A 17,911-nucleotide genomic window follows, 5' to 3' on the forward strand; every position below is an offset into this window, starting at 1 on the left:
TCCATCCCAGCGCTCTCGGAACCCGCCCAGGGCAGAGCGCGGCTGCTTTGGGAGCGGGAGGAGGAGCGGGAGGAAGAGGAGGGACACAGGAGGAGGAGGAGGAGGAGGGAGAGCAGGAGGAGCGGGAGGAAGAGGAGGGACAGAGGAGCGGGAGGAGGAGGAACGGGAGGAAGAGCGGCCCCGGCCCCGGCCCCGCCGGCGTCGCCCCCCGGGCCCCGCAGGTGAGCGGGGAGGGGGAGCTCGCCCCGAACCCATGGCGGGGGGGGCTCCGGGAGGGATTTTTGGGGGGCAGGACCCCAAAACCGAGCCCGAAATGTCCCCGGGCGGGCTCCGAGAGCGCTTTCCCTGCCGGTGCCGCCGTTACTGGGAGCGCTGGGATGGAACTGGGAGCGCTGGGAGGGAACTGGGATGGAACTGGGAGCACTGGGAGGGAACTGGGAGCACTGGGAGGGAACTGGGAGGGAACTGGGAGCACTGGGAGGGAACTGGGAGCGCTGGGATGGAACTGGGAGCGCTTTCCCTGCCGGTGCCGCCGTTACTGGGAGCGCTGGAATGGAACTGGGAGCGCTGGGATGGAACTGGGAGGGAACTGGGATGGAACTGGGAGCACTGGGAGCGGTCGCAAGGGTCCCAGGGCGAGGGGAGAGACGAGAATCCTGTGTGTTCAGGAGGCTGATTTGTTATTTTATGATGTATATTGCATTAAAATGTATTATTTTATTATATATATTACATTAAAATTACATTAAAATTACCATAAAATTACCTTAAAATGTAGTGTATTTTTATTACTTTTAAATGTAATATATAAAACATTTAAATTTAATAGAAAATCATATTGCATTAAAATGTAATATATATTACGTTTTATGATATATATTACTTTAAAACAAATTAAATGCTAAAACTATGCTAAAGAATAGAAGAAAGGATTTCATCAGAAGGCTGGTTTATTATTTTATGATATATATTATATTAAAAGAAAATTATACAATAAAACTATATCTATTAATATATGGTAATTAAAAGTATATTTCTTATTTTATTATATATACTACATTAAAAGGAAATTATATATTTAAACTATATCTATTAATATATGTTAATTAAAATTATATTTCTTATTATATTATATATATTCTATTAAAAGAAAATTATATATTCAAACTATATCTATTAATGTATGTTAATTAAAATTATATTTCTTATTATATATTAAGTAAAAAGAAAATTATATATTCAAACTATATCTATTAATGTATGTCAATTAAAATTATATTTCTTATTTTATTATATATATTACATTAATAGAAAAATATACATTTAAACTATATTAATGTATGTCAATTAAAATTATATTTCTTATTTTGCCATATATATTATATAAAAGAAACTTATATATAAAACTATATCTATTCATATATGTCAATTAAAATTATATTTCTTATTTTATGATATATACTACATTAAAAGAAGATTATATATTCAAATTCTATATATTAATATATGTCAATTAAAATTATATTTCTTATTTCCTGATATATATTACATTAATAGAAAATTATAGATTAAAACTATATCTATATTAATTAATACTAAAGAATAGAAGAAGGGATTTCATCAGAAGGTTGGTTTATTATTTTATGATACATATTACATTAAAAGAAAATGATATATTAAAACTGTACTAAAGAATAGAAGGATTTCATCAGAAGGCTGATGTATAATTTTATTATATATATATATTACATTAAAAGAAAACGATATATTAAAACTATACTAAAAATGGAAGAAAGGATTTCATCAGAAGGCTGATGTATAACTTTATTATATATATTACATTAAAAGAAAACGATATATTAAAACTATACTAAAAATGGAAGAAAGGATTTCATCAGAAGGGCTTGAAAGGAGAAAAAAAAAGAAAAAAAGTGAAAGGAATGATAACAAAAGCTGGTGACCCTCAGAGAATCCGAACCACCCTCGCCGCGATTGGCCCTTAATTAAAAACACCCAGCGTGGGCCAATCGGAGCTGGGCCTGTTGCATTCCACAGCAGCAGATAATTATTGCTTTTCTTTTCCTCTGAGGCTTCCTCAGCTTCTCAGGAGAGGAGAAAACAAAAAGAAACAGAAAAAAAAAATCCGAGCGCGAGGATTTTTCAGGGAATCTCAGGGCTGGAAGGGGCCCTGAGGCCTCCAGCAGCAGCAGCAGCAAAGGGCTCAGGCCTTGTCCTGCCCCAGGCCGGGATCCCCCAGCGCCAAACGCGGGCCCAGGGAGGAGGAGGAGGAGGCTGTGAGGAAGAGGAGCCCGGCCCGGGAGCCCCAGGCAGGTGAGGAGGAAGGCAGGGCCCCTTTGCCCCCTCGGTGCTGCTCCAGCCCAGCCCTGGGGCATGGCCTGGTGCTGCCCTGAGGGAGGGGGGCAGATCCCGAACCCCATCGTGAACTTGGGGGGCAGATCCTGAACCCCATCGTGACCCTGTGGGGCAGATCCTGAACCCCATCCTGACCCTGTGGGGCAGATCCTGAACCCCATCGTGACCCTGTGGGGCAGATCCTGAACCCCATCGTGACCCTGTGGGGCAGATCCTGAACCCCATCCTGAACCTGTGGGGCAAATCCCATCCTTAACTTGTGGGGCAAATCCTGAACCCCATCGTGACCCTGTGGGGCAGATCCTGAACCCCATCGTGAACTTGGGGGGCAGATCCTGAACCCCATCCTGAACCTGTGGGGCAGATCCCGAACCCCATCGTGACCCTGTGGGGCAGATCCTGAACCCCATCGTGAACTTGGGGGGCAAATCCCGAACCCCATCCTGAACCTGTGGGGCAAATCCCATCCTTAACTTGTGGGGCAGATCCTGAACCCCATCCTGAACTTGTGGGGCAAATCCCGAACCCCATCCTGAACTTGTGGGGCAGATCCTGAACCCCATCGTGAACTTGGAGGGCAGATCCTGAACCCCATCGTGACCCTGTGGGGCAGATCCCAAACCCCATCCTGAACTTGTGGGGCAGATCCTGAACCCCATCCTGAACTTGTGGGGCAAATCCCATCGTGAACCTGTGGGGCAGATCCTGAACCCCATCGTGAACTTGGGGGGCAAATCCCAAACCCCATCGTGACCCTGTGGGGCAAATCCTGAACCCCATCCTGAACCTGTGGGGCAGATCCCATCGTGACCCTGTGGGGCAGATCCTGAACCCCATCGTGACCCTGTGGGGCAGATCCTGAACCCCATCGTGAACTTGGGGGGCAGATCCTGAACCCCATCGTGAACTTGGGGGGCAGATCCTGAACCCCATCGTGACCCTGTGGGGCAGATCCTGAACCCCATCGTGACCCTGTGGGGCAGATCCTGAACCCCATCCTGAACTTGGGGGGCAAATCCCATCGTGACCCTGTGGGGCAAATCCCATCCCATCCCTGTGGGGCAAATCCCAAACCCCATCCTGAACTTGTGGGGCAAATCCCAAACCCCATCCTGAACCTGTGGGGCAAATCCCAAACCCCATCCTGAACTTGTGGGGCAAATCCCACCCTGTCCTTGTCCTCATGGAGGCAAATTAATTCCAAATTAATTGGGAGCCTCCGTGAGCTTGACGAGTTAAACTTCCTGACATCCATAGGCCTGGAAGGCAGCGTGAATTAAAGGGAGCTGCCTCTCCAAAGACTTTTTCCAAGCTGTTTTTCCAAGTTTTTCCCATGGCAGGCATCTTTTGACGAAAAATCCCTTTCCTCAGGGGTTTTTTTCTCCTCCTGAGAAGCCGAGGGGGCCCCTCAGGACCAAAATGCAAACATTGATTATCAGCTGCCCTGGAATTCGACACATTGTGGGATTGGCCCCTCTTGGATGTTTGTAATTAACGGCCAATCAGAGCCTTGGGACAGCTGCCTTTGTTATCATTCCTTCCTTTCTATTCTTGGCCAGGCCGGGCTTGGGATGGAGCCTTCCCCGCTGTTCTTTTTAGAACGTGGTTTTAATGCCATGAGCGTGGTTTTAATGCCTTGTGTGGCGGGAAATGGTAAATGGAGGCTTCTGGAATGTGGGGGGAGATCCTTCGAGTCTTCCCTCAATGTAAAACCCCCTGGGAACAACTTCAGGATGTGCTTGTCCTCATGGGGGCAAATCCCAAACCCCATCCTGAAATTCTGGGGAAAATCCCATCTTGTCCCTGTGGGGCAAATCCCATCCTGAACTTGGATAGGGGCAAATCCCAAACCCCACCTGTCCCTGTGGGGCAAATCCCAAACCCCACCTGTCCCTGTGGGGCAAATCCCATCCTGAACTTGGATAGGGGCAAATCCCAAACCCCACCTGTCCCTGTGGGGCAAATCCCATCCTGAACTTGGATAGGGGCAAATCCCATCCTGTCCTTGTCCCCATGGAGGCCAATCCCATCCTGTCCTTGTGGGGCAAATCCCATCCTGAACTTGGATAGGGGCAAATCCCATCCTGAACTTGGATAGGGGCAAATCCCAAGTTTTCCTTGTGGGACAAATCCCATTCTGTCCTTGGATGGAGGCAAATCCCATCCTGAACTTGGATGGAGGCAAATCCCAAATCCCATCCTGTCCCTGTGGGGCAAATCCCAAATCCCATCCTGTCCTTGTGGGGCAAATCCCATCCTGAATTTGGATAGGGGCAAATCCCAAATTTTCCTTGTGGGGCAAATCCCATCCTGAACTTGGATAGGGGCAAATCCCATCTTGTCCTTGGATAAGGGCAAATCCCAAATTTTCCTTGTGGGACAAATCCCATCCTGAACTTGGATAGGGGCAAATGCCATCCTGAAATTGTGGGGCAAATCCCATCCTGAAATTCTGGGGCAAATCCCATCCTGAAATTCTGGGGCAAATCCCATCGTGTCCTTTTGGGGCAAATCCCAAACCCCATCCTCTCCCTGTGGGCCAAATCCCAAACCCTATCTTGTCCTTGGCTAGGGGCAAATCCCAAATTTTCCTTGTGGGGCCAATCCCATCGTGTCCCCATGGGGCCAATCCCATGGTGTCCTTGTCCCCACGGGGCCAATCCCACGGTGTCCTTGTCCTTCCTCCCCCAGAGCAGGAGCTGAGCATGGAGAGCAGCGAGGAGCCGGTGGCCGAGGCCGTTTTGAGCGGCTCCAGGGCGCAGGGAGAAGCCAGCGGGGAGGAGAAGCCGCGGAGATGCCTGAGCAGGAGGGGCTGCAAACGCAGAGCGCGGGGATCCGAGGGGCAAAGAGCTGGCCTGGGCCAGGGAGGGGCTCAGAGCCCCGAGCTGGGGCTCCGGGAGCAGCTCCAGGATGGGCAGGAGAAGCCCCAGGAGCGCTCGGAGTGCGGGAAGAGCTTCAGCAGGAGCTCCGAGCTGGGTGCCCACCAGAGGAGCCACACTTGGGAACAGCCGAGCTCTGAGGGGGAAAAGCCTCCCCTGGGTGGGGAAGGGGCTCAGAACTTGGAGCTGGGGGTCCAAGAGCAGCTCCAGGATGGGCAGGAGAAGCCCCACAAATGCTCGGAATGTGGGAAGAGCTTCAGGTGGAGATCCTGCCTGATTATCCACCAGAGAATCCACACCGGGGGACAGCTGGGATCTGAGGGAGAAAAACCCACCCTGGACCAGGGTCAGAGATCAGAGCTGGGGCTCCGTGAGCAGCTTCAAGATGGGGAGAAGAAGCCCCACGAGTTCTCGGAATGGGAGAAGAGCTTCGTGCTGGGTTCCCACCTGATTGTCCACCAGAAGAGCCACACGGAGCAAGAGCTGGGATCTGAGGGGGAAAAACCAACCCCGCATCAGGAAGGGGCTCAGAGCTCGGAGCTGGGGCTCCGTGAGCAGCTCCAGGATGGGCAGGAGGAGAAGCCCCACAAGTGTTTGGAGTGTGGGAAGAGCTTCAGGTGGAGATCCAACCTGATCAAGCACTGCAGAATCCACACTGGGCAACAGCTGAGACCTGAGGGGGAAAATCCCACCTTGGACCAGGGTCAGAGCTCGGAGCTGGGGCTCCGTGAGCAGCTCCAGGATGGGGAGAAGAGGCCCCACAAGTGCTCGGAGTGCGGGAAGAGCTTCACCAAGAGATCCAACCTGATCAGGCACTGCAGAATCCACACTGTGCAACAGCTGGGGTCTGAGGGGAAAAAACCCACCCTGGGTCAGAGCTCCAAGCTGGGGCTCCGTGAGCAGCTCCAGGATGGGGAGGAGAAGAAGCCCCACAAGTGCTCGGAGTGCGGGAAGAGCTTCAGGAGGAGAGCCAACCTCATGGAGCACAGCAGAATCCACACTGGGGAGAAACCCTACAAGTGTGGGGAGTGTGGGCAGAGCTTCAGCTGGAGCTCCCAGCTGCTTCTCCACCAGAGGAGGATCCACACCGGGGAGAGGCCCTACGAGTGCCAGCACTGCGGGAAGAGCTTCACCTGCAAGTCCCACCTGAGCAGCCACCTGAGGACTCACACCGGGGAGAAGCCCTACGAGTGCGAGCAGTGCCACAAGAAGTTCCAGAGCAGCTCCTCCCTTGTCGTCCACCGGCGCTCGCACACGGGCGAGAGGCCCTTCCCGTGCCCCGAGTGCGGGATGAGCTTCAAGGAGAACTCGGCCCTGGTCAGGCACCGCCGCACCCACTCCGGGGAGAGGCCCTACGAGTGCGGGCAGTGTAAAAATTCCTTCCCGACCAGCTCCCTGCTGGCCGAGCACCAGCGCATCCACACCGGGGAGAAGCCGTTTGGCTGCCCCGACTGCGGCAGGGGCTTCAGGCAAAAGTCCAGCCTGGTCAAGCACCGGCGCATCCACACCGGGGAGAGGCCGTACGTGTGCGGGCGCTGCGGCAAGAGCTTCACGCAGAGCTCCAACCTGTTTGCCCACCAGAGGAGCCACGCGGAGCGGCCCTACGAGTGCGAGTACTGCTGGAGGAGCTTCTCGCAGAGCTCCAGCCTGATCGTGCACCAGAAGTGCCACACCGAGGTGAGGCCCTACGAGTGCAGGAAGTGCGGGAAGAGCTTCACCACCAGGTCCTGCCTGCTCACCCACCAGATGATCCACACCGGGGAGCGGCCCTACGAGTGCGGGCAGTGCGGGAAGGGCTTCATGTCCAAGTCCCACCTGATTTACCACCAGAGGGGCCACAGCGGGGAGAAGCCCTACGAGTGCGAGCAGTGCAAGAAGAGGTTCCTGACCAGCTCCCATCTCCTCAGCCACCAGCTGATGCACACCGAGGAGAGGCCGTTCTGCTGCCCCGATTGCGGCAAGGGATTCAGGCAAAAGTCCAAGCTGGTCATGCACCGGTGCGGCCACACCGGGGAGAAGCCATTCCAGTGTCCCCAGTGTGGGAAGGGCTTCACCACGAGCTACAGCATGACCAGACACCTGGAGAGCCAGCACTGAGGTGGGAAGAGCTCCGTGGGCTGCTCCAGCTCCATCCCACACGGGAGGATCTGCTCTGGATGGGGCCCAGTGGGCCCAGGTGGGCAGAGCCACCTTGATCCGTGTTTGGAGGACACCTGGCTGAGGGCTCCTCATCCTCCTGCCCAGGTGGGCAGAGCCACCTTGATCCGTGTTTGGAGGACACCTGGCTGAGGGCTCCTCATCCTCCTGCCCAGGTGGGCAGAGCCACCTTGATCCATGTTTGGGGAACACCTGGCTGAGGGCTCCACGTCCTCCCGGATTTGTCACCTTCTGACCCTGAAAAATCTCAATTTTTCCATCTTTTGGTGGTCTTCAGCAACACTAGAGAGCCTTGGTGGTCTCCACCATCAATCCATCCCCCATGGGAAGATCTGCTCTGGGTGGGCCCAGGTGGGCAGAGCCACCTTGATCTGTGTTTGGGGGACACCTGGCTGAGGGTTCCTCATCCTCCTGGATTTGTCACCTTCTGACCCAGAAAAATCTCAAATTTTCCCTCTTTTGGTGGTTTTAAGCAACACTAGAGAGCCTTGGTGGTCTCCACCATCAATCCATCCCACACGGGAGGATCTGCTCTGGATGGTCCCCAGTGGGCCCAGGTGGGCAGAGCCACCTTGATCCATGTTTGGAGAACACCTGGTTGAGGGCTCCTCATCCCCCTGCCTCCTCACAGCCTGGATTTTGTTTAATTTCTCTTTATCCTTTCTAAATCTGAGGTTGAAAATAAAGATATTGAACAAAGACAAGGATGGGGACATGGAGGGATCTTGCAGGGCATGAGGGGGATGCTGGCCCCGAGGGAGCTGAGGGTTCCTGGGGCAGATCCGGGGGTTCCTCAGGGCTTTGGGCACCCCAGGCTGGTCCAGGACCCCCTGCCCTGGAAGTGTCCCCACGTCCTCCTGTCCTGGTCCCTGCTGTCCCCTGTCCAGGACCCTGCTCCCATCTGAGTCCAGATCCCATCCCTGCTCTCAGGCCTTGTCCCTGTCCCATATTCTCTTATCTGGTCGCCATTCCCACCTTCCCTGTCCTGTTCCCCTTTTCCTATTCCACTCCCTAATTCCCATTTCTGTATTTCCTCTCTCATTCCCGTTTTCTGATTCCTGATCCCAATCCCAGTCCAGTATTCAATATTCATTCATATTTTATTTAAAAAAATTCCTTTCCTTAGGATCTTTTTCCCCCTCGGAAGCCGAGAGGCCTCAGCAATGAAATTTAAGCAAGAATTTTCTGCTGCCATGGAATGCGCAGCGATCGCGCCTTTGATTGATCTCATCTGGTTGTTATTTTAATTAGCGGCCAATCAAAATTTCAGAGGTCTCAGACTCTCTGGTCACTCACAGGATTTTTATTATCATTCTTTTCTATGCCTTTCAAGCCTTCTGATGAAATCCTCTTTTTTTTTTTCTATTCTTTTAGTATAGTTTTAATAGATCATTTTTTTCCAATACAATATATATCTAATAAAATAATAAATCAGCCTTCTGATGAAATCCTTTCTTCTACTCTTTGGTACAGTTTTAGCATGTCGTTTTCTTTTAATATAATATATATAATAAAACAATAAACCAGCCTTCTGAAACACAAGATTCTCATCTCTTCCCTCGTCCAGGGTGGTCCCTGTCCCCATTCCCATTCCCGGTCCCCATTCCCTCTCCCCTGTCCCCATTCCCCGTCCCCATTCCCTGTCCCCATTCCCTGTCCCCATTCCCGGTCCCTGTCCCCATTCCCCGTCCCCATTCCCGGTCCCTGTCCCCATTCCTGGTCCCCATTCCTTGTCCCCATTCCCTGTCCCCATTCCCCGTCCCCATTCCCGGTCCCTGTCCCCATTCCTGGTCCCCATTCCTTGTCCCCATTCCTTGTCCCCATTCCCCGTCCCCATTCCCTGTCCCCATTCCCTGTCCCCATTCCCTGTCCCCATTCCCCGTCCCCATTCCCTGTTCCCATTCCCTGTCCCCATTCCCGGTCCCCATTCCCATTCCCTGTCCCCATTCCCTGTCCCCATTCCCGGTCGCCATTCCCGGTCCCCTCACACCGGACGCTCCTCCCCTCAGCCCATGACGTCACCGAGCAAACCCCGCGCTCCTCCCGCCCACCAATCCCAGCGCGCGATCACTCCCAGATTTGCATAACCACGCCCATTCATCTTGGCCCCGCCTGCTTTTGGGGGCCGGCGCTGCCCGGGCCGGACTCGGAGCGGGAGGAAGAGGAGGGGGAGAAGGAGGAAGAGGAAGAGGAGGGACAACGGAAGAGGAAGAGCGGCCCCAACCCCACGCGGTTCCATCCCCGCTCCGGCCGCAGCTGCCCCGGCCCCGCCGGCATCGCCCCCCGGAGCCCGCAGGTGAGCGGGGAGGGGGAGCTCGCCCCGAACCCATGGCGGGGGGGGCTCCGGGAGGGATTTTTGGGGGGCAGGGGAGGCAAATCCCATCCTTGTCCTTGTGGGGCAAATCCCATCGTGTCCCCATGGGGGCCAATCCCATCGTGTCCCCATGGGGGCAAATCCCATGGTGTCCTTGTGGGGCAAATCCCATCGTGTCCTTGGATAGGGGCAAATCCCATCGTGGCCTTGTGGGGCAAATCCCATCGTGTCCTTGTCCCCATGGGGGCAAATCCCATCGTGTCCTTGTCCCCATGGAGGCAAATCCCATCCTTGTCCTTGTGGGGCAAATCCCATCGTGTCCCCACGGGGGCCAATCCCATCGTGTCCCCATGGGGGCAAATCCCATCGTGTCCTTGTGGGGCAAATTCCATCGTGTCCTTGTCCCCACGGGGGCCAATCCCATCCTGTCCTTGTGGGGCAAATCCCATCGTGTCCTTGGATGGGGCAATTCCCAAATTTTCCTTGTGGGTCAAATCCCAAATTTTCCTTGTGGGGCAAAACCCATCCTGTCCTTGGATGGAGGCAAATCCCATCGGGACCTTGTGGGGCCAATCCCATCGCGTTCTTGTCCCCATGGGGCCAATCCCATCGTGTCCCCACGGGGGCCAATCCCATGGTGTCCTTGTCCCCACGGGGCCAATCCCATGGTGTCCTTGTCCCCACGGGGCCAATCCCACGGTGTCCTTGTCCTTCCTCCCCCAGAGCAGGAGCTGAGCATGGAGAGCAGCGAGGAGCCGGTGGCCGAGGCCGTTTTGAGCGGCTCCAGGGCGCAGGGAGAAGCCAGCGGGGAGGAGAAGCCGCGGAGATGCCTGAGCAGGAGGGGCTGCAAACGCAGAGCGCGGGGATCCGAGGGGCAAAGAGCCGGCCTGGGCCAGGGAGGGGCTCAGAGCCCCGAGCTGGGGCTCCGGGAGCAGCTCCAGGAGGGGCAGGAGAAGCCCCACGAGTGCTCGGAGTGCGGGAAGAGCTTCAGCAGGAGCTCCGAGCTGGGTGCCCACCTGAGGAACCACATGGAGCAACAGCTGGGATCTGAGGGGGAAAAACCCACCCTGGACCAGGGTCAGAGATCAGAGCTGGGGGTCCAAGAGCAGCTCCAGGATGGGCAGGAGAAGCCCCACAAGTGCTCGGAATGCAGGAAGAGCTTCAAGAGGAGATCCTGCCTGGTTGTCCACCAAAAAATCCACACGGGATCTGAGGGGGAAAAACCCACCCTGGACCTGGGTCAGAGCTCAGAGCTGGAGGTCCAAGAGCAGCTCCAGGATGGGCAGGAGAAGAAGCCCCACAAGTGTTTGGAATGTGGGAAGAGCTTCACCAAAAGGTCCCACCTGATTGTCCACCAGAGGAGCCACACGGGATCTGAGGGGGAAAAACCCAACTTGGACCAGGGTCAGAGCCCAGAGCTGGGGCTCCGTGAGCAGCTCCAGGATGGGGAGAAGAAGCCCTACAAGTGTTTGGAGTGTGGGAAGAGCTTCATGCTGAGCTTCCACCTGGTTGACCATTCCAGAGTCCACACCGGAGAACGTCCCTACGAGTGCGGGCTGTGCGGGAAGAGCTTCACCAGCAGCTCCTACCTGAGGGTCCACCAGAGGATGCACACCGGGGAGAAGCCCTACGAGTGCGGGCAGTGCAAGAAGAGGTTCCTGACCAGCTCCTACCTCCTCGTGCACCAGCGGATCCACAAAGACGAGAAACCCTTCAGCTGCCCCGACTGCGGCAAGAGCTTCAGCCAGAAGTCCAACCTGGTCGTCCACCGGCGCATCCACACCGATGAGAGGCCCTACGAGTGTCCCCAGTGCGGGAAGGGCTTCAGGACAAACTGCCAGCTGGTTGTCCACCACAGGACGCACACGGGAGAGCGGCCCTACGAGTGTGGGCAGTGCGGGAAGAGCTTCAGCAGCAACTCCCAGCTGATTTTTCACCGGAGGAGCCACTTGGGGCGTCGCCGAGAGGGATCCGAGGGGGGAAAGCCCAGGCTGGGTCATGGAGGTGGTCACAGATCCAAGCTGGAGGTTCAGGATGGGGAGAATTGCCACAAATGCCGGGAATGTGGGAAGAGCTTCATGTCCAAGTCCTCCTTGCTCTACCACCACCGCATCCACACCGGCGAGAGGCCCTACGGGTGTCCCCAGTGCGGGAAGAGCTTCAGGGAGCGCTCGAGCCTCAATGTCCACCTCAGGATCCACACTGGAGAACGGCCCTACAGGTGCGGGCAGTGCGGGAAGGGCTTCACCTCCAGCACGGGGCTGACCGTCCACCGCAGGAGGCACACGGGGGAGCGGCCCTACGGGTGCCCCCAGTGCGGGAAGGGCTTCAGGGAGCGCTCGAGCCTCAATGTCCACCTCAGGATCCACACTGGAGAACGGCCCTACAGGTGCCCCCAGTGCGGGAAGGGCTTCAGGGAGCGTTCAAGCCTCAACGTCCACCTCAGGATCCACACTGGAGAACGGCCCTACAGGTGCGGGCAGTGCGGGAAGGGCTTCACCTCCAGCACGGGGCTGACCGTCCACCGCAGGAGGCACACGGGGGAGAGGCCCTACGAGTGCCCCCAGTGCCCCAAGAGCTTCAGCAGGAGCTCCCAGCTGCTGGTGCACCTGAGGTACCACACCGGCGAGAGGCCCTACGAGTGCCCCCAGTGCGGGAAGGGCTTCAGGGAGCGCTCCCAGCTGCTGGTGCACCTGAGGTGCCACACCGGCGAGAGGCCCTACGAGTGCCCCCAGTGCCCCAAGAGCTTCAGCGGGAGGTCCCAGCTGCTGGTGCACCTGAGGTGCCACACCGGCGAGAGGCCCTACGGGTGCGCCCAGTGCGGGAAGAGCTTCACGACGAGCTCCTGCCTGATGAAACACCGCCGGAGCCACACGGGGGAGAAGCCCTACGAGTGCGGGTGGTGCGGGAAGAGCTTCGTGGTGAGGTCCCACCTCAACACCCACCTGAGGACCCACACCGGCGAGAAACCCTTCGAGTGCCAGCTGTGCGGCAAGAGCTTCAGCACCAGGTCCTACCTGGTCGTCCACCAGCGGTTCCACAGCGGGGAGAGGCCCTACAAGTGTGGGGAGTGCGGGAAGAGCTTCGTCATGTGCTCCCTGCTGATCGTCCACCGGAGGATCCACACCGGCGAGCGGCCCTACGTGTGCGACGTGTGCAGGAAGGGTTTCAGGAGCGGCTACCTTCTCCTGGTCCACCAGCGCTCACACACGGACGAGAAACCCTTCCGGTGCCCCGACTGCGGCAAGGGCTTCAGGGAGAACTCCACCCTCACCGTCCACCGCCGCGTGCACACCGGGGAGAGGCCCTACCTGTGCCCCCAGTGCGGGAAAACCTTCATGCTGAGCTCCCGCCTGCGGGCCCACCAGAGGAGCCACACGGGAGAACGTCCCCACAGGTGCGAGGAGTGCGGCAAGGGCTTCACCACCCGCCCGGGGCTGGTCCACCACCAGAGGAGCCACACCGGCGAGAAACCCTACGCGTGCGGGCAGTGCGGGAAGAGCTTCACCACCAGCTCCTGCCTGAGGTCCCACAGGAAGACGCACAGCGACGAGAAGCCCTTCGAGTGCCCGCTGTGCGGGAAGAGGTTCAGGGTGAGCTCCAGCCTCAGGAGGCACCAGAGCACGCACACGCGGGAGGAACCTTTGCACTGCGAGAAACCTTTCCGCTGTCCCGACTGCGGGAGGCGCTTCAAGCTCAACTCCTTCCTGGCCAAGCACCGGCTGATCCACGCCGGGGACGGCCCCCGCGAGTGTCACCTGTGTGGCAAGAGGTTCTCGGCCAGTTCTCTCCTGGCCAGGCACCGGTGGAAGTTCCATTGAGGGCGGCACTGGTGGTGGCCAGGAGGAGCTTGGTGGGGCTTCTCCAGCTCCATCTCAAACAGGAGGATCTGCTCTGGATGGTCCCCAGTGAGCCCAGGTGGGCAGAGCCACCTTGATCCATGTTTGGAGACACCTGGGTGAAGGTTCCTCATCCTCCTGGATTTGTCACCTTCTGACCCAAAAAAAATCTCAATTTTTACCTCTTTTGGTGATCTTCAGCAACACTAGATAGCCTTGGTGGTCTCCACCATGAATCCATCCCACACAGGAGGATCTGCTCTGGATGGTCCCCAGTGGGCCCAGGTGGGCAGAGCCACCTTGAGCCCTGTTTGGAGGACACCTGGCTGAGGGCTCCTCATCCTCCTGGGTTTGTCACCTTCTGACCCCTGAAAAATCTCAGCTTTTCACTCTTGTGGTGGTATTTAGCAACTCTTGATTGCCTCAGAGGTGTCTTCTCCACCATCAATCCATCCCACACAGGAGGATCTGCTCTGGATGGTCCCCAGTGGGCCCAGGTGGGCAGAGCCACCTTGATCCTCGTTTGGAGGACACCTGGCTGAGGGCTCCTCATCCTCCTGGGTTTGTCACCTTCTGACCCAGAAAAATCTCAGTTTTTCACTGTTGTGGTGGTATTTAGCAACTCTTGATTGCGTTGGATGTCTTCTCCAACATGAATCCATCCCACACGGGAGGATCTGCTCTGGATGGTCCAGGTGGGCAGAGCCACCTTGATCCCTGTTTGGAGGACACCTGGCTGAGGGCTCCTCATCCACCTGGATTTGTCACCTTCTGACCCAAAAAAATCTCGTTTTTCCTCTCCTTTGGTGGTCTTAACCCACACTAGATATCCTCTGAGGTCCTCTCCAACATCAATCCATCGTTTCTGGCCCGCGGGCGTCTTCCACAGCAAAATGGAGTTGGATTGGGGCAAAACCCTCAATTTTGGAGACTGTGGGGTGGAAAGCTCCAAAAGTGGGAAGGTGGGAAGAGGGAAGGGCCTCCAAAAAAAGTTCTTCCCACCCATGCAAGGAGGTGGATGCTCAGGGACACGTGGTTGGACTTTCTTGGTTCTGGTTTTCGAATGAAAAGGTTTCTGTTCATCCCTTTGAAAGCCCCGAAATTGGGGTAGAAATAAAAATGTTGATGTGAGGTGTGGAGGGGACATGGTGGGACATGGACATGGATGGGGACATGGACATGGATGGGGACATGGTGGGACATGGACATGGATGGGGACATGGACATGGATGGGGACATGGACATGGATGGGGACATGGTGGGACATGGACATGGTGGGACATGGGCATGGATGGGGAGGTGGTGGGACATGGACATAGATGGGGACATGGACATGGATGGGGACATGGTGGGACATGGACATAGATGGAGACGTGGCCATGAATGGGGATGTGGCCATGGGTGGTGGGTGGGGACATGGTGGGACATGGTTGGGGACATGGACATGGATGGGGACGTGGTGGGACATGGCCACGAATGGGGACGTGGCCATGGGTGGGGACATGGTGGGACGTGGCCATGGTGGGACATGGGCATGGATGGGGACATGGACATGGATGGGGACATGGTGAGACATGGACATGGATGGGGACATGGACATGGATGGGACGTGGTGGGACATGGACATGGATGGGGACATGGTGGGACATGGACATGGTGGGACATGGGCATGGATGGGGAGGTGGTGGGACATGGACATAGATGGGGACATGGACATAGATGGGGACATGGACATGGTTGGGGACATGGTGGGACATGGACATGGTGGGACATGGACATGGATGGGGACGTGGTGAGACATGGCCATGAATGGGGACGTGGCCATGGGTGGGGACATGGTGGGACATGGCCATGGTTGAGGACATGGTGAGACATGGACATGGTGGGACGTGGGCATGGATGGGGACATGGCCATGGATGGGGACATGGTGGGACATGGACATGGTGGGACATGGACATGGATGGGGAGGTGGTGGGACATGGACATAGATGGGGACATGGACATGGTTGGGGACATGGTGGGACGTGGCCATGGATGGAGACGTGGCCATGGATGGGGACGTGGTGGGACATGGCCATGGTGGGACATGGACATGGTGGGACATGGACATGGTGGGACATGGACATGGATGGGGACATGGTGGGACGTGGCCATGGATGGGGACATGGACATGGATGGGGACGTGGTGGGACATGGCCGTGGTGGGACATGGCCATGGATGGGCACACGGTGTCACCTCCATGGCCGTCTGTCCCTTGGTGTCACCTCACCTCCATGGCGTTGGTGTCCCCACCCTGGGACCCCCAAGTGTCGCATCAGGGGGGGAATCCCGGAGCCACCGTGACCCCTTTGGGGGGCGACCCACGGTGTCCCTGTGGGAAGAGGAGGAGGAGGAGGAGGAGGAGGAGGAAGAGGAGGAAGAGGAAGGCGCCCAGGGTGTGACCCGGTCACACGGGGAAGGAACCTGTGCCCAGGTGTCACCTCACCTGTGGTGTCACCTCCATGGTCCTGATGTCCCATCCCAGGACCCTCAAGTGTCACATCAGGGAGGAGGAGAAGGAGGAGGAGGAGGAGAAGGAGGAGGAACAGGAGGAGGAGGAGGAGGAGGAAGGTGCCCAGGGTGTGACCGTGTCACACGGGGAAGGAACCTGTGCCCAGGTGTCACCTCACCTGTGGTGTCCCCCCGGTGTCACCGGCGTGTCCCCAGTGCCATCCCCTCCCCGAGGAGGAGGAGGAGGAGGAGGAGGAGGAGGAAGGCGCCCGGGGTGTGACCCGGTCACATGTGGGGAAGCCGCGACAGGAACCGAGCGCGGCCGCAGCAGCACCGGAGGTACCGGGGAGCGCGGGGGGGGGGACGACAGAAAACCCCAAAATTCTCCCCAAAAAAATCCCCAAAAAATGTCCCCAAAGTCCCCTCGGAGGGGATGCTACGGAGGGGGAGGGGTGGAAGTGACCGAGGGGACCCCAAAATTTTTGTCACCCCCTTCCCCTCCCCCCCCTGTCGCGGGAGGATGTGGCCACCCCCCCCCCCCCCCGCATGGAGGTGACAATTGGCGGGCGGCGGTGGCACCAAAAAAGAGCAAAAAAAAGCCAAAAAAAGCAAAAAAAAAAGCGCGCAGGTGGCACCTGGGGGGTGGCACTGAGAGGGGACAGGGGGGGGTCCTGAGGTGCCACCAAGGGGGGGGAGGTGACAAAGTGTGGGGGGGGGGAGGGATGTGGCCACCCCCGTCCCCCCCGCATGGAGGTGACAATTGGCGGGCGGCGGTGACACCAAAAAAAAGAGCGAAAAAAAAGCGAAAAAAAGCGAAAAAAAAAAAAAAGCGCAGGTGGCACCTGGGAGAGGAGAGGGGGGGTCCTGAGGTGCCACCAAGGGGGGGGAGGTGACAATGGAGGGGGGGGGGACGGGGGACGGGACGGGACGGGAAAAGCGGGGGAGGGGAGCGCGGTTGGGGCGCGACGGAAACGGCGCCGGTGCCGCCCGCGCCCGGGGCTCGGGGGTGGCGATGGATGGGGCGGCCTGTCGGTCTGTCGGTCTGTCGGTCTGTCGGTCTGTCGGTCTGTCCGTCTGTCGGTCCGCCCCTGTGTCCGTCTGTCCCCCCTGTCACTGTGTCCCCCTGTCCCCCTGTGTCCCCGTGTCCCCCCGTCCCTCCCCTGTCCCCCTGTCCCGCTGTCCCCGTGTCACCTGTGCCCCTCTCCCCCGTGCTCCTGTCACTCTGTCGCTCTGTCACCGTGTCCGTCTGTCCCCCTGTCACTGTGTCCCCCTGTCCCCTGTCCCCCCGTCCCTCCCATGTCCCCCTGTCCCCCTGTCCCCGTGTCACCTGTCCCCCTGTCCCCATGTCCCTCTGTCCCCGTGTCACCTGTGCCCCTCTCCCTCGCCCTCCTGTCACTCTGTCGCTCTGTCACCGTGTCCGTCTGTCCCCCTGTCACTGTGTCACCCTGTCCGCCTGTCCCCGTGTCACCTGTCTCCCTGTCCCCATGTCCCCCTCTCCCTCATCCTCCTGTCACCGTGTCCGTCTGTCCCCCTGTCACTGTGTCACCCTGTCCCCTGTCCCCCCGTCCCTCCCCTGTCCCCCTGTCCCGTGTCCGTCTGTCCCCGTGTCACCTGTGCCACTCTCCCTCGTCCTCCTGTCGCTCTGTCACCGTGTCCGTCTGTCCCCCTGTCCCCTGTCACTCTTTGCCCCCTCTCCTCCTCTCTACTGTCCCCCTGTCCCCATTTTCCCCTGTCCCCCTGTCCTCTCTCACCCTGGACCCCCCCAAAATTCTCTCCCCCAACCCCACAAACCCCAAATCCACCCCCGAAACCCCCAAAAATTGACTCCCCCAACCCCAAAATTGCTCCCCCAACCCC

The 17,911-nt window shown here is 57.0% G+C and overlaps 1 protein-coding gene across 4 annotated transcripts; it reads left to right on the top strand.

Moving 5' to 3' along the window:
- The first annotated feature begins 101 nt into the window (after positions 1 to 101).
- On the top strand, positions 102 to 14,693 carry LOC129134446 (uncharacterized). Of its 4 annotated transcripts, none has more exons than XR_013185701.1 (4): positions 102 to 221; positions 9,419 to 9,705; positions 10,447 to 13,641; positions 13,848 to 14,693. XR_013185701.1 is itself a non-coding variant. In XM_077192201.1 (4 exons), exons 3-4 carry the CDS (start codon positions 5,079 to 5,081, stop codon positions 13,542 to 13,544), a joined length of 3,636 nt encoding a protein of 1,211 aa, XP_077048316.1. In that variant the 5' UTR covers positions 109 to 221; positions 2,243 to 2,331; positions 5,065 to 5,078; the 3' UTR covers positions 13,545 to 14,693. The 4 variants fall into 4 exon arrangements, 2 of the variants coding, with proteins under 2 accessions (XP_077048315.1, XP_077048316.1); XR_013185702.1 differs by having other exon boundaries at positions 14,258 to 14,693; XM_077192201.1 differs by lacking the exon at positions 9,419 to 9,705 and adding exons at positions 2,243 to 2,331; positions 5,065 to 6,610 and having other exon boundaries at positions 109 to 221; positions 11,441 to 14,693.
- Positions 14,694 to 17,911: the final 3,218 nt, after the last annotated feature.

This window comes from Agelaius phoeniceus, chromosome 32 (assembly GCF_051311805.1).
Source record: "Agelaius phoeniceus isolate bAgePho1 chromosome 32, bAgePho1.hap1, whole genome shotgun sequence".
Classification (NCBI taxonomy): domain Eukaryota; kingdom Metazoa; phylum Chordata; class Aves; order Passeriformes; family Icteridae; genus Agelaius; species Agelaius phoeniceus.